The following is a 23161-nucleotide window of genomic DNA, read 5'->3' as shown; positions in this document are numbered from 1 at the left end:
ATATTCTCCAAAATTGACCTCCGATCCGGATATCATCAGATTCGTGTCCATGAGTCTGATGTTCACAAGACTGCTTTCAAGACTCATAATGAGGACTATGAATACCTGGTTATGCCTTTCGGTTTAATGAATGCTCTAGCAACATTCCAAGCCACTATGAATGATGTCTTTCGGCCTTTCCTTCGTAGCTTTGTCTTGGTATTTTTTGACGACATCTTAGTTTATAGCAAGAGTGAGGAGGAGCATATTGTTCACTTAAGGCAAGTGTTAAAATTGTTACATCAACACTGTTTTGTGGCAAATGCAGCAAAATGCAAGTTTGGTTGTAAGTATGTGGACTACTTGGGCCATGTAATATCAGGAAATGGTGTGGCAGTGGATCCGGGTAAGGTAAGTTGTGTTTTGAATTGGCCTGAGCCAAAAAATGTTAAGGGAGTTCGAGGTTTTTTAGGTTATTATCGGAAGTTCATCCGAGATTATGGAAAAATTGCCAAACCCCTCACTGAATTGACTAAGAAAAACTGTTTTGTATGGAATGAGGCTACTGTGGAGGCTTCCCAGACATTAAAGACAGTGATGACGACTTCTCCAGTGCTAGGACTGCCAGATTTTACACTACCTTTTGAAGTTGAATGTGATGCAGCGGGGAGAGGTATTGGTGTTGTTTTGATGCAAAATAAGAGACCCCTTTCTTACTTCAGCAAAGCATTATCTACTGGAAATTTGGCTAAGCCAGTATATGAAAAAGAATTGATGGTTTTAGTCCTTGCAATAGAACATTAGCGTCATTATCTATTGGGTAGACCGTTTGTAGTGTATACAAATCACAAAAGTTTGAAGCATTTCTTACAACAACGGATCTCTTCACTGGATCAACAATGTTGGTTAGCTAAGCTATTGGGTTATCAATTTGAGGTCAAGTATAAACCAGAACTCGAGAACAAGGCAGCAGATGCCCTGTCCAGGTGTTATGATGTGGTGGAATTCACCTCAATGACTTCTTATCCTACGTGGGTAGATGCAGAAACTTTGTTGCAAGAAGTCAAGCAGGACATTTCTCTTCAACAAATAATAGAGGCCCTAAAAGTTGACCCCTCTACCAAACGCGGTTTCTCGGTGCATCAAGGTATGTTGCTCTACCAAGGCCGTCTAGTCTTATCTCCTACCTCTCCTTCAATTCCACTGTTGTTAAAAGAATTTCACTCATCACCATTGGGAGGCCATTCGGGATTCCTCCACACCTATAGAAGACTAGCAACAAACCTTTATTGGCCAGGTATGCAAAAAATGGTCCGTGATTTTGTGCGAGCTTGTGACACTTGCCAACGACAGAAATACTCTACTACAACTCCGGGTGGTTTACTACAACCCCTCCCTATTCCGAATGTTGTTTGGGAGGATATTTCTCTAGATTTCATCATGGGCCTTCCAAAATCCAAAGGATTTGATGCAATTCTAGTGGTTGTGGATAGACTATCTAAATATAGTCACTTTGTGTTATTGAAACACCCTTATACGGCGAAATCCGTGGCAGAATTGTTCGTAAAGGAAACAATGTGCTTACATGGGATTCCAACGTCCGTCATTAGTGACAGGGATCCTTTATTTGTTAGCCATTTTTGGATGGAGATTTTCAAACTGTGGGGTACTCAGTTGCACATGAGTTCAACGTATCATCCCGAAACGGATGGTCAAACAGAAGTTGTCAACAGGTGTCTCGAGAGTTACTTACGTTGTTTTGCCTCTGATCAACCGAAAACATGGTCTCTGTGGATCCCATGGGCAGAATTTTGGTACAACACCACTTTTCATGTTTCTCTCGGCACTACTCCCTTTGAAGTGGTGTATGGCAGATCACCACCCAGTATTGTCCGTTTCTTAAGTAATGAATCTAAGGTCACTGCTGTGGCTTTGGAACTAGTTGAAAGGGACGAAGCCTTGAATCAACTAAAGACCCACCTACTCAAGGCTCAACAACAGATGGCGGCTTATGCTAATAAGAAGAGACGTGAGGTGAAGTTTGCCATAAGTGATTGGGTTTTTCTCAAACTTCGTCCCCATAGGCAACAATCTGTGATTAAACGCATCAATCAAAAGTTAGCCCCGAGATTTTATGGTCCTTTTCGAATCATTGCTAAGATGGGTGAAGTGGCTTACAAATTGCATCTTCCTGATCACTCTAGAATTCATCCAGTTTTTCATGTGTCTTGTCTTTACTCAAAAAGGCCATTGGCAATTATCAGATACATGGGGACCTGCCAAGGAACTGGAGATAAATCCAGTGGATGATATCTATCCATAGAGGGTCCTTGGTTCACGCTGGATTATGCAGGAAGGTGTGTCTATCCCTCAAAGTCTCATTCAATGGTAGAACAAATCCGTTGATGATGTTACGTGGGAGGATACCGCATTTATCAAAGGGCAGTTTCCAGAATTTAGCCTTGAGGACAAGGCTCTAGTTCAGGAGGGGGTAATTGATAGAGACACAGCAGGGGAAGTGGGCCTTGAAGTTAACAATGAGGAGCCCAAAGTGTGAAGGTCTATGTGAGGAAACGTGGAAAGAAAGCTGAGTTGGCAAGAAAAGGGAGAGAGGGGGAATTGTAGTCAGTTGCTATTTAGGGAAAGGGAGGAGGAGTGAGGGGGCATTTTGTTATAGAAAGAGAAAAGAGATTCTTCTATGAAAAGGGATTGATAGTTAGGCTATCAATATTATCTTTCATTTTACTGCACACATTATCTCTATTTTTTCTATTAAGCTACTGATTATTATTTCTTTTGAGTCTTTCTAGTTCTGAAACCCATCAACAAGCATATGTGAAAAAGAGGATGGGTCAACTACAATACGAATTCAATCTAAATGTTAAATTCGAATTATATTTTGTCTAAACCACAATATAGTCTACTATCTAGAAAATTTTATTCTAGGTATGAGATTGTAATGGACGGTAAAGCTCTTCCTACAAAAAAATAAATTAGAGCGTTTACATAATAAGTCATATCTATACATTGTTAGTATAAAGATTCATACATGATTAATATATCATTCGTCATTTATTTATATGTATGTATATGAAACTAATACAAGGATACATTTGTTTCTTATAAATGTTTGGTGCCAAAAATACTAACAATGAAGATAAGACAGTTGTGGAAAGCAAGTGGCATTGAGCTCTCATTTCACCAAATGCAAACCCAATTCAGAGGCTCACATTCACTTGATAGTAGCAGCCACAACTCACAACAAATAAATTATCAATGCCATTGCCACTTACCCTCCACACTTTGTAGCCACTGTGTCTCTCTTTCCACTCTATTCTCTTCTACATTTTCATGGCTTCCATACTCATGATGCCATTTACACCAGTAACTACTGGAAGAGTTTTTGCAGCAACAAAGGGTTCAGCAGGAACAAAGGGTTCAGCAGGTAGTGGCAAAGAGGAGAAAGGATTAGTGGATTGGATTATTGGAGGGTTAGTGAAAGAAGATCAGCTTCTAGAAACTGACCCTATCCTTCAGGGGGTGGAGGAAAAGAAAGGAGGAGGAGGCACCATCAGTGGCCGGAAGAACTCTGTGGCAGTGCCACAAAAGAAGAAAGGTGGCGGTTTTGGAGGCTTATTTGCTAAGAATTGAACCAAATTTCTCTTCTAAGTACCTTTTTCTTCAAATGCATGCATTATATCAATACCCGTTTATTTAGCTTTTTAATGTATTCAAGTATGTGAAGTATATTTGTAATGAAACTTGTTAAATCATGCAATTAACTTTAAGGAATGGCCTATTCTGTTTGTTGATGATATGAGATGTTAATTTTCTGTACTTGAGTTCATTTATGGAGATGTTTACAAAAGTTAGATGGAATTGAACAGAGTCTCAAATTATCATAAACTACACAAGATTCATTGTCTTACAAAATGGGGTAAATATCAACCTGGCATGAAATGTTATCCTTGGAAGTTGGTACTTCTTCTGCTTTGAGCATTTACTCACTCTAACAGTTGGACTCAGATAACCTTAGCATACATCTGATCCATGACTAAAGGGCATCTTTAGCCTCTGACAATCAGAGATAAGTTGAGTTTTGGATTTGATACCATCTAAAGGCTCTATCTTAAAATCAATTAGCAACAAGAGGAGTAGTCCAACAAGTATTTAAACTATTACCGATACAAGATGATAGGCTATGCAACCTCTTCTATTTACATAATGCACCAAACACAATATCTATGTTCTATTCCGTCATCCATTGATATGTTTACCAAACCCTGCCTTAATATTTCAGCCTAAAAGAAAGGCATATTATTAGAAATACATCAAAAGTGTATACATTGATGCTGTTTACACAGACAGATAAAATATGGCTTGTAATCATTTTGAGTTGTGGAAAGAGATGTAACTTATATTAACCACTAAAACATGGTATGAAGCAGACCTTGGTAGTAAAAAGAGTCTATAATTAAAAGTGTCTCTCAAGGAGCATGTGTAGAATCTAAGCAGGATATTGTGGCTGAGGAATTGGATCTAGAAAAGGAAGAGTGGATGAACTCAATGCAATCCTCAACAGCAGCTGTCCTATAAGAATCAACAGAGGACCCTGCTGATTTTGATCTTCCTAAGGAAGACGATGACAAGTCTCGACGTAAACATCTTCGTAGAGAAACAAGGCGTAAAGCACTTGTCACTCTTCCTGCAAGATCCTTGACAAGTACAATAGGAGAGAACTCAGTCTGACAAGGAATCCTGAACATGCAGTTCCTTACTTGCTGGCTTCTCATTGCTTTCCTACTAGAATTCTGTTTACAGGACAAGCTTGTTTTGTCATTGAAGTAGCATGTCTTACTCATTGAGTTGTTGCTTATTCTTGTTTGCATGATGATAGTATCATATGCAAAGGGGATTGAGAGAAAGAGAGCAGTAATGAGAGGCTGTATATGTGATGTGAAAGTTAGAAAGTTGTAGGTAAGACCCAGAAGCAGAGTTGCTGCAGAGGTGGGAACATGAAAATGAGGAGGAGGGCTTTGTATGGTTGAGTGAAAAACAAGCATATATAGGAGTATTTCAATAGGATCATGTCTCTCACACCAGCTAGTATAATAGAATTCGGGTATAAATGTGTACAAGCATAAGGTAATGTTTCTCAACCTAACCTATACTCCTAGACCACTGTTCTCAGGGTCATATCTCTTACACTACTAAATTATTAATGACTAAAACTATAATATAAGATATATATTTATAGAATAGAGATCATTTGTCCCATTTCTTATCCCAATATTATAGACACGCCATCTTTAGCTCAATCTCTCACTTCTTATCCTATCACATCACCTATCATATTTCTCTCATCCCTTCATAGGAGACATTTTGTATAAAAATATAACTAATGTGTGTGTTAATAAATGCAATAATATTCATTGGCAACAGGCAAACACTTTCTCAACCAAAGTAACTTAGGAATTTTTTCATCTCCCTTTTGAGTTTGAAGTCCTGAGTTTTTTGGTACTATCAAGAGTATTCTTTCACTTTTTGAATAAGGAACTAATCTTTTTCAGGGTTCGTAGATGTCCCTCCTAACAAGTATCGTTTATAGGAATCAAACTCTTGACCTTTTTGGTCATCTTGGAAGTCATGAGTTTAAATAAATATATAACAACACCCAATTCTTAGTTCTACTAAGTGAGGTAGACTAGATAGATCCAATGTTGCTATAATATTATGTCATAATTATATGATTTACATCTCCTTCAATTTTTGCATCATATTCGTATTGTATAATTAACCAAACATATTTGCATGGTATGATCCTAGAATTATTTGTAATATAGGTATATAGCGTAAAAGAACAAAAGAAAGCTCACCAAAACAAATAATTACAAAAGAAAGTGACATAAAGGTAGGTTAAGGCGGTGAGAAAAAAGGTACAATGAGTAAAAGTAGCAGCCACATGCCCTCATTATTACTTTCTATATCAGATTCAAAGCCGCCTTGTGACTTTGCAGAGAACATATTATAGCTTCCATGTAGTGGAGAAGCAGAATCTAAGTTGAGTAAAACCAAAGATAGCAGCAACATTTTCTGGTTTCAAGCAATAAGAAAGTGATCACCTATTTAATAATGTGGGAGGTGGGGACTACACTCATTTCACTTAAGAGGCTCTTCGAAAGGACCGCATTTTCTATCTTACAATATTGTGTCGCTTAACGTGTCATGAATTTAATTGATCAGAAAAATATTTAATAATTAAACTTTTAATTTAAATATATATTTTTCAAATCCCAATTCATGACACATGGAGTGATACACAATGTAGGACAAAATATATACCCCTCTCAAAACCACCACTAAATCTCTCAATTGTTACTTGTTAATTCTTCCCCCAAGATCCAAGTGTAACAAGACACATTGGTAATGGTTTTGCAGTTAAATATTTTATCTATAAAGAATAGGTCCTTGTGTGAACATGTTGACATGATATGGTAAAGCTTGATTCTCAGGTAAGTGTGAAACATGGAAAGTTAAAAATAAAACAAGATTTCTTGGATCCAGGAAAAGAAGGCATATAACACCTTACAGCATGTTTGAATTCATTGTGCAAAAAATATTTCAATAATAGATCACATTTATAAAAAATATATTATATATCTATGCAAAAATGTCCTGGTCAATATTTGGGGCTCATTAGTAACAACCTGATGCACTTTTCTTATCTATATATTAGCAGCTAATGCAGCTTATGTGGCCACAACTCACAAGACCCATATGCCAAAAGAAATGGCCAGGCTCTTTATATTCTACACAGATGTTGAAATGAGTTAATAACTCAAGTATGGAATGGAGAGGCAACATGTATTAATAATCATGAAAGTGAAAATACAACTTCATACAAGTGCAACCTCTAATTTTGATTAATCTACAAAAAATGTGGGTAGTTTTCACTTTTCAGTTGCCTTGAATCTTGTAAGAGAACTTATGCATAGTATGGTGAGACAGATTGCTAAGTCATATCATTATCTAGCTAGTCCTTTGCATCAAATAGACATGAACAATAGGAAGCCAACAATAGTTGAGATGCTCTGTTTGGGAGATTGGGGAATGAAAAAGATATGCATAAAACATAATCATCTATATAAATGATGAATTTTCTTATCTCACCTTTTCTGGGGTTGACCCTAAGGGCTACTTGCTAAAGATGAATCTGGTTAGCACTTTGCATAAAGTACACTCTGAGTGTCTATTAGGCAGTTTTACTAGAAAGCATAAGCCTAAAGTCATGGGATAATCAGTGCCAAAGAAACCACCACATCACAGGAATCCTTTATCAGGATCTTCCTCATTCACTCTTATCTCTGAAGATAACATGTTTTTTTAAATGAACACTAATATAACACACAAGTTTCTTGCAACTTCAAATAGAGAAAACTACACTCAAATAGTAGCTGTTGATTTGGTAGGGTTGGGATGAAATGGTGTAGGAGGGTAGTGATAGGATGGTATGTATTGGTTAAAAGGTAGGTCCATGTTAATAAGATGGTTGGATTGCGTTCATCCGTCTCCTTAACATGGGTTCGGAGCATGTTCTTGAAGATGCAGATACGGTATGAGCACATCCGGAATGTCGCATAGGTGGTCAGACTCGAGCTGCTAAGGCTCTCCACCTTTGGGCATACTTCTCGAAGGACTCATTAGTTATCTTTTTCATTCCCTCTAGTTGGTCTCTAGTGGGTGTAGCAAAGAAGTGGACGCCAAAGGCTATGGCAGAAAACAGGTTTGGACAAACAGCTAAGTTCAAGTTGTTAGTTGAAGCATAGGGAAAAGCTAATGACAGTGATGAAAAAAGTAACTAGGGAAAAACGGACACAGTGCTCCTTCACACTGAGATAACCAATATCTCTGAGAAATCTCACTGAAAGAATATCTCAGTTCTTGCCCCAAATGATCATCTACTATCACTTCTAATTCAATTCAGATTCAAATTTCAGCTCACACAGCAGGTAATGGTTCAAAGGTGCATTAAAGATCCAAGAAACAAGATGAAGCTTTCATTGCATAAGTGCGTTACAGACAAGACATTACTTCTTATTACAAACATCCCTCCAGAAGCAATTATTCACAATACAATGGCACAAAGAGATATTAAAGACCCAAGGATGAACATGATTGCATTCTCCAACAAAAACCTATCAATCATGTACTATAGATTTTAGTGTAAACTAACAATTTGGTCATAAAAATATTACAATGTCGCTGGAAATATAAAGTTTTTCATAACCAATTAGGTACTTGAAAGGTTTGAAACACCTTTAAAGTGATTATTTTTGTTGTTACCAATTAAGTTCTTAGAAAGACAAATGTCACCACATTTTAAATCTCTCTAGGACTTAATTGGTGGAAAAAAACTTTTAAGTGCCTCTTTGGCGACTCCATAATCTTTCGAGGACTGAATCAAGTGTTTACTCTGTACTAAATATATACACATGGGCATGCACAAAATTTGATCCAAATAATCATAAGACATATATATAGTAGGCAAAAATTACTGTTTCTGATTCATAACAAGCAGAATCTCCCCACCATGACCAATAGTGGAACCCAAAAACTCCCTAACTTTTTGTATATCTTGAAAAGGTTGAGGAGCATGAAGGTCACTATCCAAGTTATACCAAACACCATCAATCTTCCTCAGTGCAATCCAATGCCTACTTTTCCAAATCCCAGCAAACCTTCTCACAGGTACATTGAGCACAATCCCCATCAGAACATCTTGTGGTGCATCAAGATCAATGGAGGATACTCCGTTTCGACGATCATGCCAGATCACACTCTTTCCTCTGTCTTCCAAAGCCGCAATGAGAACATTTACATCATAGTTTCCAGTCAAAGCATTATGATGGGGCTTGAAAATGAAAGACAATGGTGTCCATGTTTCAGTGTTGGAGTTGTCATCAAGTGCAAGTTTTTCAGAAATTGAATTCAAGGTAGCTCTATTAAATGCATCCTTTTGCTAATTATTCAGAGAGAGAGAGAGAATCAATTAAATTAATTAGAAAGATATGAACTTGAACATTTAAAGCATCAAGTGCAAGTTTTTAAGAAATTGAATTCAAGGTAGCTATATCAAAATCCATATTTTTGCTGATTATTCAGAGAGAGAGAGAGAAAATGAATGAAATAAAATGGAAAGATATGAACTTGAAGATTTAAAGCATGATATAAATGGTGTTAAAGTGATGGGTATGTATTAAAAGGGGTTGAAAATGAAGAAATAGTGAATAGAAAGAGATATAAAGTGAAAAAGTACCTGAAAGAGAGAATTAAGAGTATGAAGGAGACAAAACTGTAAAGTTTGGTTTTCGTGATAGATTTGGGTTGCCATATTCCACAGTGTGAGGGAAGGAAGTGCTGAGATTTGAGTATACAGATTAAGCGCTGGCAAAACTGGAGGCTTGAAGCCAAACAAGTTTAACTGGGAAAGCTGCCCAAAGCCCCAAAATGTGTTTGGTCGATGAGATTGGAGGGTATGACTATATTTGCTATTTTTTTGTTTCCATATGTATCCTCGCGCACAGGAAGTAATTCAGCTAGGAATATACACATGTATATGTAACTAACTTTCTCAGCATATATTTTTTTCATTCACAAGACTCGAATTCGAGACTTTACTTAATTGAAACCATACCATTTGAACACCAATATCAGTTGGTAGTATATTATTTGCTACTAGCTACAAGATTTAAGAGCATTTAAACTAGCGGATAAAACACAAAAAAATGATAAATTAGAATTAAAAATTAATTATTATTCACATAATCATTTTTTTAATATTATTATTGATCATTCAAATAATATTCTATTATTCATTGACTTCCATAAGTTCATATGCTATTTGATAAATCATAACAGTTTATATGTATAAAATAAAATAACTTTTTTATTTATAAGTTATAAAAATGAACTTATAAGCTACTTGGTGGACTCAAAGGTTCTTTATTACTAACTTGCTTATTTTTTGTCAAATAAATCTATTAAGTGAATTATAAATTATTTACTAGTCTTATCAAATACAATTTCAATCCTTATATTTTTATATAAATAAGTTCCTATACATGAAAAATACACTTGCGTCTAACTAAGATATAATAAGATGAAGATGAGACTCACTTGGCTAACACAAGAATAACAAACCTAAAATGTATGAATGTCTCGTTTGTATAAAAAAAATTAGAGATAATTTATACTTACTAGAGGTAAGCAAAACTCTACTAACTCATCAGATTTGGCCTAATCTTAATTGAACCCACATACAGTTAGATTTCATCAGGTCTAGGGTCGAGTTAGATTTCATCAGGTCTAAGTCCGAGTTAGATTTCATCAGGTCTAAGTCCGAGTTAGATTTCATCAGGTCTAGATTCGAATTAGATTTCATCAGGTCTAGGTTCGAGTTAGATTTCATCAGATCTAGGTTCGAGTTAGATTCCATCAGATCTAGGTTCGAGTTAGATTTCATCAGATCTAGGTTCGAGTTTAAAGTGAAACTCAGACATTATTCAAAATCAAGTACGAATTTATCCCTTACACGTCCTAACTCGACATTTGCTCACTCATGACTTTTATTTATATATATCTACTCAATTGTATAAGAAATGACATCTCTTTAATCCATATTAATCCATACTAAATAGTGCATTGATCTTTTTTATAAGGTATAGTGCATTGATTTGAGCAATCTATTTACTGATATAGTGTCACTTTTATAAGGTAAAGTAATAGAAGTGCCTTGACTGCAGTTATGCAGGAACAATAAATGCAAATGTAAAGGTTGTGGGGTAAAAATCATGCATTTTATAAAAGCAAAATTCTGCTGATGAATGTTGAGTTAACAGGTAAGATTGAACAACTTCTACAAATAAGTTTTGGGTTGGATTTCTACTTATAAATCAAGTATTCTCTTAACCTTGCCTAGTTCAGGCAGCAGTATATACCAAATTAGTTCTCATATTTCTGTTTTGATTGTCCCATCTTCTAAACAATATATGTATATGATTTCTTGAGCTGCAATGACATGAATATGACATTTTAACTTCCAAAGAAACTTAGCCACATAAGACAATGGTCCAACATAAGCAAATTGCAACTTAGCATATGATATTGCTCTTTCCAACAAAAATGTTGCACTTTTCTCTTCCTTCAAAATTTCACAGTGAATACAAATGCATCACAATGATTCATGCCTGGACAAAGCACTAGAACCAATCAACTCTAGTCACTGCTTACTTCACTGCATTTCTGATGATATGATGATGCAGTCTCAATAAAATATGGGGTCCATCCCCCCTCTCTTTTTTCTTTCAACCCATAAGGGGAAAAGAGTCCTTACAAGTTATCTTATAACAACACAACCTACATGTTATAGCCCCTATGTAGTAAGATAATAATTATTCATCTCAAGGTTTTACTCCATTCACAGTAAATCTCAAATATGTTGCACCACAGACCTATATAATTTGATAACAGACTTCATTACTAACAATGCTACTTGCAATTTTGATAGTAAAATATTTTGTGTGACATAAAGCACAGACCTATATATTCCACAGAATCATAATGTATACAACTAATGTATCAATTACAATTGCAGACAGCTGCATCATGACAGAAATAATATAGTTAATATACAACAAATTCAAATACCAGTATGTATGAAGTTAGTTAAGATGATGATTTATAAAAAAAAATTGCAGAGAGGCGCTAATGTATGTATTTCTCATTCTTTCTTTTTCCCTGTGACTTTGGTTGAGTGGAATTGTGAGTAACACAAATAACAGGTTGGCTATGTTAAAAATGATGCCAAAATAACCTTACAGGAATGTACAATCTACAATGTGGTAAGGGTGAGCTCATGCTTTTTGAGACGTAACTTCACTGGCTTCCGCCGAATGGCTCCAAAAATCATACCTCAAGTTCCATTTCACACTGGTAGAATAATATACAACTCTTAACAGTTCAGGAACTTGTCTGCAATGGGAGGAAAGACTCTTGCTTGCCTTTAACAAAGACGGCAAGCTCTGTAGGCGCAACCACCAATTGTAGCCATTTCTGTAGCTCTTCACCCTCTACCTTTTCTTTTTCTGAAGAATAAGCACTATTAGAACACCACATTACATCCAAAACAAAGTGGTTGAAGATTATAAGTATATAGACTTGATATAAGCAAACGGCGTTCACAACCCAAGTTCATTAATAGTCTGTCACATAATCACTGTAGTATTGAACTATGATATTCAAAGCAGAATAGAGTCCAAAACCTAAATATACAATCTAATTCATCAATGAAATTTCAATTGATGGCATGAAACAGTATCTAAGTAAACAGACACAAATAAGTCATGCATGTATGCACATAGAACATTATCATCTTTTCAAATTAACCATATCATTTTAAGACTTTCCAACAAGCAAGTTTTAATGTGAGTCTTCATAGTGAAAGACATAAACTGCATTGCTAAATAATTGGATTTAGCTTGCTAATAAGAACAAACTATCTCTAGAAAAAGCAAAGATAATAAACTGAAGATTAAGAAAAAAACACAAAAGTAATGCAATCTAAGTACATGAAAGTACAGAGATAATTGTTAGAATCACACAATTCAATATGATTTGATAAGCATGCAATTTGTATCATGTGATGGATTACTGATGACTTCAAATCGTGCATGTAGCACATGATCGCATGAATAAGAATTCTAAGGGGTTTGAGGGTTACTAAAATGAACTAAGTGGGTGACTAGGCATTCAGGCAAACTAGTTTTCATGCAAAGTCAGTCCCATTGGTATAGTTTTTTCTGGTATAGTGTGCTCAAGAAGTCACTTTTTTGTCTTTATTCTTCTACTGTGGAATGTTCATGCACTCAATTAAAATATCCATGCAAGAAATCCATAAAAGTAGCAATATTCGTCAATGAAGCATGTGTTCAAGCAAAAATGTATAATCAGCATGAATTACATACATCCACAACCAAGGAGAAAACTTAGTTCTTCATGGGATTTAAATATTTAAATATATTTTGACAATATATCCCCCTCCCCCCAAAAAAAACCTATTCACTACAATGATAACTAGAGTGATGTACTCTCAACATTTTAATAATATGACTTATCATTTTAAAATATATACATTTTTTACCTTCCAAATGAGCACCAAGACCCTCCAAAACAGTAGGATTAGCTCGCACAACGGAAAGTGATACTTTCATTGCAGACTGCAACAATGCTTTCACCTCTCCTTGAACAAGATCAACAAGGTGTCCCTGTTGTGTTTGGATTAAAATCAGCATAAGTACAAAATAGAACAGAAAGAAAAAAGAAATTAATGAACTGCAGTACCTGATCCCTTCCCCCAAGAGCTGATCCCCCAGATTCATCCATTCCACCATTAGAAAGAGTGGCAATTGACACAGGGCCTATTGTCTGATTAAGACCATATTCAGCTATAGCTTTGTAAGCCATGTCAGTTGCTCGCCGTATGTCATCAAGTGCACCCGTCGACACTCGACCAGAATAAATAACTTCTTCTGCTGCACGTCCTCCAAGAAGGGTCACCAGGCGACCAAGCAACTCATCAATGAAAAGCAAGTATCTGTCCTCAGTTGTTGGAGGAATATAAGTAAAGCCCAAACTACCTCCTGATCTTGGCAATATGCTTAGTTTCTGTTGAATAATGAATAAATAAACATGCTTAGTGTGTGATAGCATACTCAAAATAGTAAGGCACTGAGTTATCCGTAAAAGAATTTCTTAACACAGATGAGCAACATAACAATGACATATTTTTCATTAAATAATAACTATTGCTTATTAAGTTTTTCCTAGTTAAAATAGTTTTCCGTAGCAACTCTTTACTTATATCTAAACTTTTCCTTTCCCTATTAACTATACAGAGTACTTAATTTAATACGTAAAAATATCTATTCATGTGTGTTTCTAACAGTATGCCTTTCTGGATCACTAAAACCCAATGACCTAACCATTATAATTTTCATTTTTGCTTTTTCATTATTAATACTTTAATTTTTCTCAGTTTTAATGTTGCTGTCTGCCAATGGAACAACTCACTATAACGTGCGGAGGAAATTCAAATTATCCCCCAAGAGTGGGTGTTTCAGCCACTTCCGTATTTCTGTTTCTTCAGTTGAAGAACATTGAAGTAATTTTCTAATTTAGTTATACTTTTTTTGTCTAAACCACGGGTATCCTCCACAAGAATCAATCTTGTCCAACCCGGGAACATACATAGCATGGTGGGGCTAACTCTCCTAGGGAAGGTTTTTTTCCATACCCAAGCTTAAGATGTTTGGGAAGAGGGTCAAGAATGGTTTTATATGTCACATAAGAATTACAAGTTTGTCAAAAAATAAGGTGCAAACACAATGAAAATCAACCCCCCTCATTCCGCACGGGGATTGGTTTATTTGGCTGGACAGGAACAATAGAATTTTCAGTGACTTCTTTTCGACACTAGATTATGTCTGGGATAAGCTTGCTTTTTTGGATTCGCTCTGGTGCAAATACCATGGGCTTTTTAGTGCTGTTCATAAGATATGCAGAGAGACTGATATGCTTTGTTGCATGACCCTTTGCGTAGTTTCTAAGTGTTTCTTTTGGTTTTTGTGAGGATTTCTTATCTCTTCTTCCTGTAACATTCTCCCTTCTTTTCTAATAATATTTCTTTTCTTATAATAAAAAAATTAACCCTCATTCCACATGAGGGGAAATTGTCACAAGACAAATTAAGAGTAATCAGGGCCTATAAGAGCTAGACAGTAAAAATCATAGCTCATCAGATTAATTTAGAGCATAAATAAGTTTAAATAATACATTAATTCCAGACAAAATCGAGTAGACAAGTCTGGTATTATAAGCACAATCTGCATATTTGACTGACTACCTATAATGGAAATGGCACATGCAAATAGCCAAGAAGCGAGTATCTGCAATGATTTACCTCAACACGTGGCTGTCCAGGAAGAAGTTTTGCAACTGCAGTACCTACTACAGCATGACCAGCTTCATGCCGTGCAACTACAGCCTTCTCACTTCCTTGCAACTTGGTGGTCTTCTTCTCTATGCCCTGAAAAAATTAATTTAGTTCATTTGCTCCTAAGTTGATAAACTAGGGTTGCATTTACAAAAATTCAACTTCAACTTAACATATTGTCTTTTGACAAAGAAAAATCTGAAGCTGCATGTGTAAAGTAATTTAACAAATCACCATGAGATTGTGACTTACAGCTATTGACCGTTCCACAGCATGGATGAAATCAATTTTTTCCACAACAACTTTGTTCTGTCTTCCCGCCAATAAAGCAGCCTCATTTACTAGGTTTGCAAGATCCGCTCTTTAATGATGTATACAGTGTATCAGATCAAAATTCCGATGTTCTAAATTTATTTAAAGGGAAACAAGAGTACAGGGGGAACAGCACATTTACCCTGTGAAACCAGTTGTCATAGAAGCAATGTTGGCAAGTTCGACATCCTTGGCTAAAGGAAGTTCTTTCTTGGAAACATGAACTTTTAGGATGGATTCTCTTCCCACCCTATCAGGTGTTTCCACCTATCGGGATAAATTATGGTTAGATAAATGAGGCAATTTTACAAAAGGTAAGCGAAGTTGAGAATTTTATTTCTAAATGTTGGGAATAGAGAAGAAGGTAGTGTATTAGGATTAGAACTAGAGTACACACCGTAACTACACGATCAAATCTTCCTGGTCGGCGAAGTGCAGGGTCTAAGACATCAGAGCGATTAGTAGCTCCGAGAACAATCACTTGTGAATTGCTGTCAAACCCATCCATCTCCTAAAATGCCATTTTAATGCATTAGCCTAATTGTAACATACAACAACGACAAGAACAATAATAAATAACATCAAAGGAATACTAACAGTGAGCAATTGATTCAAGGTTTGTTCTCGTTCATCATTGCTGACAATGCGAAATTTACCATCACGACTTTTAGCCACTGCATCTATCTGTGTTCCAGAAGGAAATTTGGTTGTTTGAATATAAAATAGTAGATATTGTATCAAATTACCCTACTCAACAAAATACTATTCTTACCTCGTCGATAAATATTATGGATGGTGCTTCCTTCTTTGCCCTTGCAAAGAGATCTCTCACACGGGAAGCACCCATGCCAACATACAACTCTACAAACTCACTAGCAGAACAACTTATAAATGGCACATCAGCTTCCCCAGCCACAGCCTTTGCTAGTAGAGTCTTGCCTGTCCCAGGAAGACCCACCTGTAAGATAAACCAAAAGATATTTACCACCTACATGTTGAACTAAAACAATAATAATATGCAGGAAAGGCGTCAACTTTAGAGATCAACCACAACATCAGACCATCTTTAGAGATCAACGCTTTGTCAATTGACATGATTTATGATATAGTATTAAGTTGTTGATTGATCCATGTAGCCGACCCACCTAGTGGGAGTAAGGCTTGGTTGCTGTTTTAAATGTATGCAATGTTACCCCCATAAACAGAGGGGTTGTTTCCATGATTACCCAGTGACCTCTTAGGTTAAAAGGCACCAACCTTACTGTTGCATTGAGGCTCATCATCTAATAATTACATAAATATGAAAAGTGTGATTCATACAATAAAGTAGACAATTGTGATGGATTTTAGCACAAAAGATCCCCATGAGACATTTGCATATTTGACTTCTTCCCAAAGCAAATATCCTCAAGTAAATAGATTTCTCTGCAGACTACCTTATGCTTTCATTCTAAGACGAATATGTATCACTTATCAGATGTCAAGGTAGGACTCACCAAGAGAACACCCCGAGGAGGACGAGCTCCAAGTCGTACATATCTATCTGGATTTCGAAGAAACTCCTGGCAAGTGAAAACCAGCATTATCAAAATTACTGTCCTGTATCACCAGAAGAACTCAAAATGAAAATTGAAGGTTAATTGTATAATAGAAAGCCTCTTATACACCCTACAGATTGTAAGCTCTGAAAATGAGCTGAAAAGAATCCAGCCTACCACAATCTCTTCTAACTCCTCCTTAGCCTCATCAACACCAGCAACATCGGCAAAAGTGATTGTTTCACCTTGGTCAGATGACTTTGTACCAGCAGATTTTCCTGATTTGCGGTTCCTAATCTGACCAGCTGTATGCTGCATACAACATACAATTTCTAAGATAAAATTACTGCTTCAAAGGTGTGGGGAACATGAGTTGGAGAAAAAGAAACGGAACTCACCTGAGAAAAGCTTATAGGGAATCGATGAAGAAGCCCTGCAAGCAAAGCAACATAAAACATGGCTATCTGCCAGCATGATCAAAGTCAGCATGTCGTATTATGTATAATGTCAACCCCAACAGAAACCAGGAAAATCTATAATGAACTGGAATAGGAAGTTCAATATCTTAAACCATTGATACATTATAGAAAATATACAAAAGCATCATACTAGTAAAAGAGAAAGTAACACAATCATGACATGTTTAACAAATGTGACAGTTTTTTTTTTGTGTTTGTTAATTAAGCATATTTATCTCATGAAGCCAATGTGAACATTAGCTTCTATTAAACATTCAAAAGTATCCAGTTCTTCAAGAAGTTATTTCAACATTTCATGGCAATTCTAAATAAATCATGCAAATTATTATTTGTCCAGAATTAGCATTACAGAAGCGACCCCATAGAATTTCGCTCTAGCAACTCTCTAAAATTGCAGTTGGTGGACTTAAGGAAATAATTTCTATTCAAGTTCTTGCAACATCGGTATTGAGCATTTAAGTAATTGGTGAACAAAAGCCATAACTATTCTTTTCGATCCCAATTTTTCTCTCTAAATAAATCAATATACTGGAACTTGTAAATTAAAAATTCAAACAAACAGCTTCCTCCAAACATCGAACACCTCATAATGTAAACTGCAACTAAATTGAGTTCAAGCATAGCCATAACAATAAAAAATAGTGAACACCATATAATAATATAAGTTTGAAACATGGCATAAAATGTAAAGTTTGTTACCAGCGCAGAGTTAAAGAATCCACCAGAACGCTTATCAGGCGAACCAAACTCCACCTCATTGTCCAACATCTTTTCATAAGGAGTTCTTATATCACTAGGCCTTGTAGTGGTGTAAACAATCCTCTTAGTTGGAGCAACACTCTTAATCAAAAACTCCGAATCCTGCAACCTACTACTACTACTACTAGTTCCAGATGAAACATCAACACTATCCTGGCCACTAGTTCCCACAACATCAGGCTTCAACTTGAACATGATATGCACCCCATCAACCTCAACCTTCTGAACCTGATCACTACTAATCCGACTCAAAAACTCGCTGTAAGGCACGCTAACAAAAGACGTTGTTGTCCTTGGTTCTGACCCAGGTAATGGAATCCCAGGCCTAAGCAACCTCATAATAAAAATCATAATCCCTAATTGCAATAGCAAAACCCCAATTTCCTGAGCTTGCAAAATTGGCTGCCACCGCCACTTCCCACCACTACCACCACCACCACGCTTGGTTTTTGAACCAAACCACCACCACCATCCACCCTTCTCCTTCCTCCTGTTCGAACCGTGACCCGGTTCACCCTTCTCAACCCCTTGTCCCTCACCATTTTTTGCCTCACTCTTTTCACCAGAATCACTCTCTTCCCCACTACTACTAGCCTTAGTAGCAGCACAACTTTTTCTACCATCATAATACACCCTTTTGAAACCTACCCACAAATCAAACCTGAAACTCGTGAAATCAATTGATGAATTTGCAGGCCTTAGGACCCTGTTGGGGAGTGATTTGGGAACGAAACGAGTGGGAATTTGGCGAAACGACGTCGGAGAATTTCGCCGGTGGTGGATATTGTGATAGGTTTTGGTGTATGTTAAGGGGAATAGATACTCCAACGCAGACATTAGAAGAGACCCAGAATTGAAAAATCAAAACTTTGAATGTTTGTTTGCATGGAAATTGGAAAAAAAGAGATTTTTGTGATTTATAGGTCAGCTTCAGAAATGGATGATATCAATGGTGCTAAGGTTTGGGAGAGATAGAAAGAGAGACAATGATAGCCGTTGGATTAACAAGAAACGGATGATCTTAACTGTTGACACTGATTTTGGTTGTGAAAGACTTGAAGGAAAAATTATTAGTAATAGATTAAAATTTAAAATATGATCTTAAATGATAACACATAAAAACATAAATAGATTTTGCTTCTAAATATCAATATGTTAAATTAGTAGTGTAAGATCATAAGAATCCTATGGTCGAAAGTTCGATTTTTATGAACAATATTTGTTAGAGAATGATAGTCACAAAATTCAAAAAATAATAAATTTTTATTCAAAAAAGTGAAAAATATTTTTGATAGTACAGAAATAAAACATTTTACCTCTAAATATAAGTGGTTGATAGATCTTTATACAAGTTCTTCTCGTTGTTTTATTTATTCAAATTTCTGTGTGGAATGGATTGTTTCCTTAGTTTGAACTTCGAAGTGCTCAGGAGAGGTAATCTGGTGCGGAGCTGCGCAGGCAAGTACAGTTTTGCTACATGTGTTTCTGACACGTGCCGATTAACTAAAGGTGGAGAGTAGCGTTTGGGGAACAGAGTAGGAGATCCTCACACTTTTCTCTTAAATTGATTTCTCATTCCAAATTAATCTAAAAACTATTTTAAGACTTATATAGTATTTTTCTTACCTTAATAGTAAAACAAATAAAGAGGTATGAACAAAATATTAATGTAGTGTATAAACTAGACTCCATAGTATTATGTATGCTCACCCGAAATTAGTTATGTATGCTTACTTATATAAGAAAAAAGAGGTTTTAATTATTTTTTTCCAAAAATTATATTCAATTTTAGTTTGAATCTCTCAATTTCTCAATTTCTTTTCTTACAAGTTGTAATGGCATAGTTTTAAAACCCAGAAACAGTAACATATTTGAATTGATGAAAATGAAAGTAACAATTAAATATGTGTCACATTTGTGTTTAATAACATTTTTAAAAAGTTAATCTGTTAGTCAAACAACTTGGATAAAAATAATTCAATTTGTCTTCTTTTCTTTTTGTAATGAAATGTATCTTCTTATTTTATAGAGAATGAATTATTAGATTTTAAATATATGCAGTTGCTTTTTCCCGACAAATATTATTTTAAAAAATTAGAGTTATGGTACATATGAAGTTAATATTTACATCACTAAAACAACTCCATTAGGTCCGGTAGTCTATTTCAACTCTTTATGATTTAAAAAGCTTAAAAACTCTATTTAATATATTTATTATTGTTGAGTTTATTCAAGTGTGAAGTCTTACATATTGGATATACAAGAAAGGGTGAAAGAGTTTATAAGTAGGAAAGATGTATGAAACTAATACTTTAAGGTTTTGTTTCATTGTGGTGTCTTACTTGTGACTCTTCCCAAATCCATGTAACAATATAACTCCCTGGTAGTTGGAGGCTCCCCAATTGCAGTCTAATCCAACAATTATAATATTCATGACTTATAAGTTATAACTTCACAATTTTAATTTATTTATATAAAATACTCATGAGGATTTGATTTCTCCATCAACTTTATTTTCTTTTCACAATCCTTCGAGTCTGTGTGAGATGATATGTATAAAAATTATGATATATATCATTCCTGATCAAAGATAGAATTTAAATGATATGGGTCAATTACTTACTCCAAATATTTTTTGGATTTAATATGTATATATTGATAGTGTAAATATTTTTTTGCACTATCAGTTAATTATCCACCATTAATTTATTAAAGACCATTGATTCTCAAACAAAAGTAATACAAATCAATAGTGGATGATGTGTTAACAGTATAAAAAACTTTATACTGTCAGTGCACAAATTCTACCTCATATTTTTTAGCCCTCGAGTATTTTCAATTATGTCAAGCACACCCATACTAGAAAGTCCAATGCATGCACGTCATAGTTGGCTCAGTCAAATTAATAACATATTTTTTTTATGTTACAAGTTATCCTAGCTCAATAATTGAGATATCCTTGAAAAATATATAAATATATATAGTTGAAATAGATGTATTTTTTTAACAACATATTATTTTAATTGTTTTATGCTTTCGGAATCAAATATTATATTCTTTTATTTGTAAAAGATGGTTAGTTTTCACCATCAATCAATGAATTTCACACCATTTTAAATATAAAAAACTCAAAGTAAAGTTTATTACTATTTTCTCTTTTGTTCCATCTGAATCATATTTCAATTTCCCAATAAAATGTTGATCTAGTGGTATAAAATCCTACTATATGTTAAGAATAACTAAAATATATAGGTTTGATTCCTTGAAGTGGTATTTGTTGGGAAGAACAATTATGCACTCAAAAGAGATTAGTTTTTTACCCAAACAATATAAAACGACATTAACAAAAAAAGTCATACTTCACTTTATCTTTTTTCCCTCTTCTTCAACCTTATTTTCCCTCCACCTCATCCTCATCTTTGTGTGACCATTGTTACATGCAACAATTACTTAACATAAAAGGCATCTTTCCACTCCCTAATTTTTTTATAATTGTTTGGAGATTGGTGTTTGATTCATTATATGGATCATATATGACTAAAAGAAACTCACACATGACCATAAAAACATGTGATTCTCAATCTAAAAAACATGTAAGATATGTCACATATGATTGTTTGTCGGTTTAAAAATAAATATGTGATATAGGTGTTTTTAGAAGTACAATAAAAAAAAGTTTTACTCTATCTCGACAAAAAAATAGCTCAACATTCATTCTATAACCATAAGTGGTTTTCCAAGCACGTAAACATGTTTAAAACCATAAAGTAAGAAGACAAATTTAGTCCACCAATGACATGATGAAAATGACAACTAAGATGTTTAAAAACAATCAAATATTTTAAACCAATCAAAATATATTATTTAATTAGAAAAAAGTTACAAAAAAAATATAAAGTAATATTTTATATTATTTAATAAAATAGTATTAAATAAAGACATGTGAATATAATCTTTTTAGGATAAAAAAACCTTCTCCACAAACTTAAAAGTCAAAAGTACTCCATACTAATCCAAGATGCCTTACCATAAAATATTGGACATCATGTCATACAAAATGTCAAGTGATAACTTTTTATAAGTTCATAAGGTCATATAATAAGCAAATACTTTTCCTGATTTAGGACAATTTATGACAATAAGGTATAATATTATGTTGAGTAAATTATACTTATATCTTCTGAATTTTAGTAAAATTACATAAAATATCCTTTACTTTTTTATACCTATACAAATTCCATAACTTTTATATTTTCATTACACTAATCATCCATGCATGAGAAATAAATATAATCTTTTAAACATAAAATGTGATAAATGCAATTTCGTTGAACAAAACATGGTATATTGTGAAGACAGATCCGAATAATATATGAATACCTTATTATTTTTGGTTCATTATGACATAGTATGCGAGCGATTTAAACAATATATCTTTAGAATTGTTAATGCATTTTGTAACAAAAAATAATAAAGATATATTAATTTGCATATTATTTAAAGCTATTTCCATAATATACCATATTTTGTTTAACTTAATTGCATTTATCACATTTTTTGTTTAAAATATTGTACTTATTTCTCATAATGAAAATATAAAAATTATGGGGTGTGTGTAGGGGTAGAAAAGTGATGAATGATTTATATAATTTTACTAAAACTCAGGAAATATCAATGTAATTTAGTTTATTATGTTTGTAGAATTATGTCCATTAACAAGGCAAACATGACATATCTACCCTAGATATTATTATTTGGGACACCTCTTTGGATCATTAGATTTATTGATAAATGTCATTGAAGGTATGTACCAATTTTATTTTTGTTGCTAAAATTACACTTATACAATAAATAAATGTTAAAAGTAGATTTAATTTGATATGGGATTAGTGGAATACAACATATATATGTCACTAATGTATGTATCATTGTAACATACTCAATCATCCTTTTGAAAATATAAAGAGAGAGAAGAAGATGGTGATGAAGTGAGTGTAACTTTTATCTACTAAATTACTACTATCAAAGGTCAATATATATATATA

General features: G+C 34.5%; 3 protein-coding genes across 3 annotated transcripts; 1 reads left to right on the top strand and 2 right to left on the bottom strand.

Moving 5' to 3' along the window:
• Positions 3231-3702, top strand: LOC109338891. Its single transcript, XM_019576245.1, has one exon. The coding sequence runs from the start codon at positions 3331-3333 to the stop codon at positions 3628-3630; it is 300 nt and encodes a 99-aa protein (XP_019431790.1). The 5' UTR covers positions 3231-3330; the 3' UTR covers positions 3631-3702.
• On the bottom strand, positions 8008-9471 carry LOC109338883 (josephin-like protein). The gene is made up of 2 exons (XM_019576234.1): positions 9296-9471; positions 8008-8998 (listed from the first exon to the last, which is right to left on the bottom strand). Exons 1-2 carry the CDS (start codon positions 9368-9370, stop codon positions 8531-8533), a joined length of 543 nt encoding a protein of 180 aa, XP_019431779.1. The 5' UTR covers positions 9371-9471; the 3' UTR covers positions 8008-8530.
• LOC109338873 (ATP-dependent zinc metalloprotease FTSH 9, chloroplastic-like) lies at positions 11557-19140 on the bottom strand. The gene is made up of 13 exons (XM_019576225.1): positions 18057-19140; positions 17277-17342; positions 17056-17190; positions 16837-16902; positions 16113-16298; positions 15938-16024; positions 15738-15851; positions 15483-15607; positions 15281-15389; positions 14996-15121; positions 13378-13701; positions 13178-13301; positions 11557-12122 (listed from the first exon to the last, which is right to left on the bottom strand). Exons 1-13 carry the CDS (start codon positions 18951-18953, stop codon positions 11998-12000), a joined length of 2484 nt encoding a protein of 827 aa, XP_019431770.1. The 5' UTR covers positions 18954-19140; the 3' UTR covers positions 11557-11997.

Source organism: Lupinus angustifolius, chromosome LG02 (genome assembly GCF_001865875.1).
Source record: "Lupinus angustifolius cultivar Tanjil chromosome LG02, LupAngTanjil_v1.0, whole genome shotgun sequence".
Lineage (NCBI taxonomy): Eukaryota > Viridiplantae > Streptophyta > Magnoliopsida > Fabales > Fabaceae > Lupinus > Lupinus angustifolius.
Note: the sequence above shows the minus strand (reverse complement) of the source record. Positions and strands in the feature narration are given on the sequence as shown.

Bases quoted from the DNA above. Each gene is read 5' to 3' on its own strand.
- LOC109338891 (XM_019576245.1), top strand. From the start codon at position 3,331: ATGGCTTCCATACTCATGATGCCATTTACACCAGTAACTACTGGAAGA.
- LOC109338883 (XM_019576234.1), bottom strand. From the start codon at position 9,370: ATGGCAACCCAAATCTATCACGAAAACCAAACTTTACAGTTTTGTCTC. The intron at 8,999-9,295 runs GTACTTTTTCAC...CTGAATAATTAG, and splicing joins CTCTTAATTCTCTCTTTCAG to CAAAAGGATGCATTTAATAG.
- LOC109338873 (XM_019576225.1), bottom strand. From the start codon at position 18,953: ATGTCTGCGTTGGAGTATCTATTCCCCTTAACATACACCAAAACCTAT. The intron at 16,025-16,112 runs GTAAGAATAGTA...TCTGGAACACAG, and splicing joins CCATAATATTTATCGACGAG to ATAGATGCAGTGGCTAAAAG. The intron at 13,702-14,995 runs GTAAATCATTGC...ATTATTCAACAG, and splicing joins CTGGACAGCCACGTGTTGAG to AAACTAAGCATATTGCCAAG.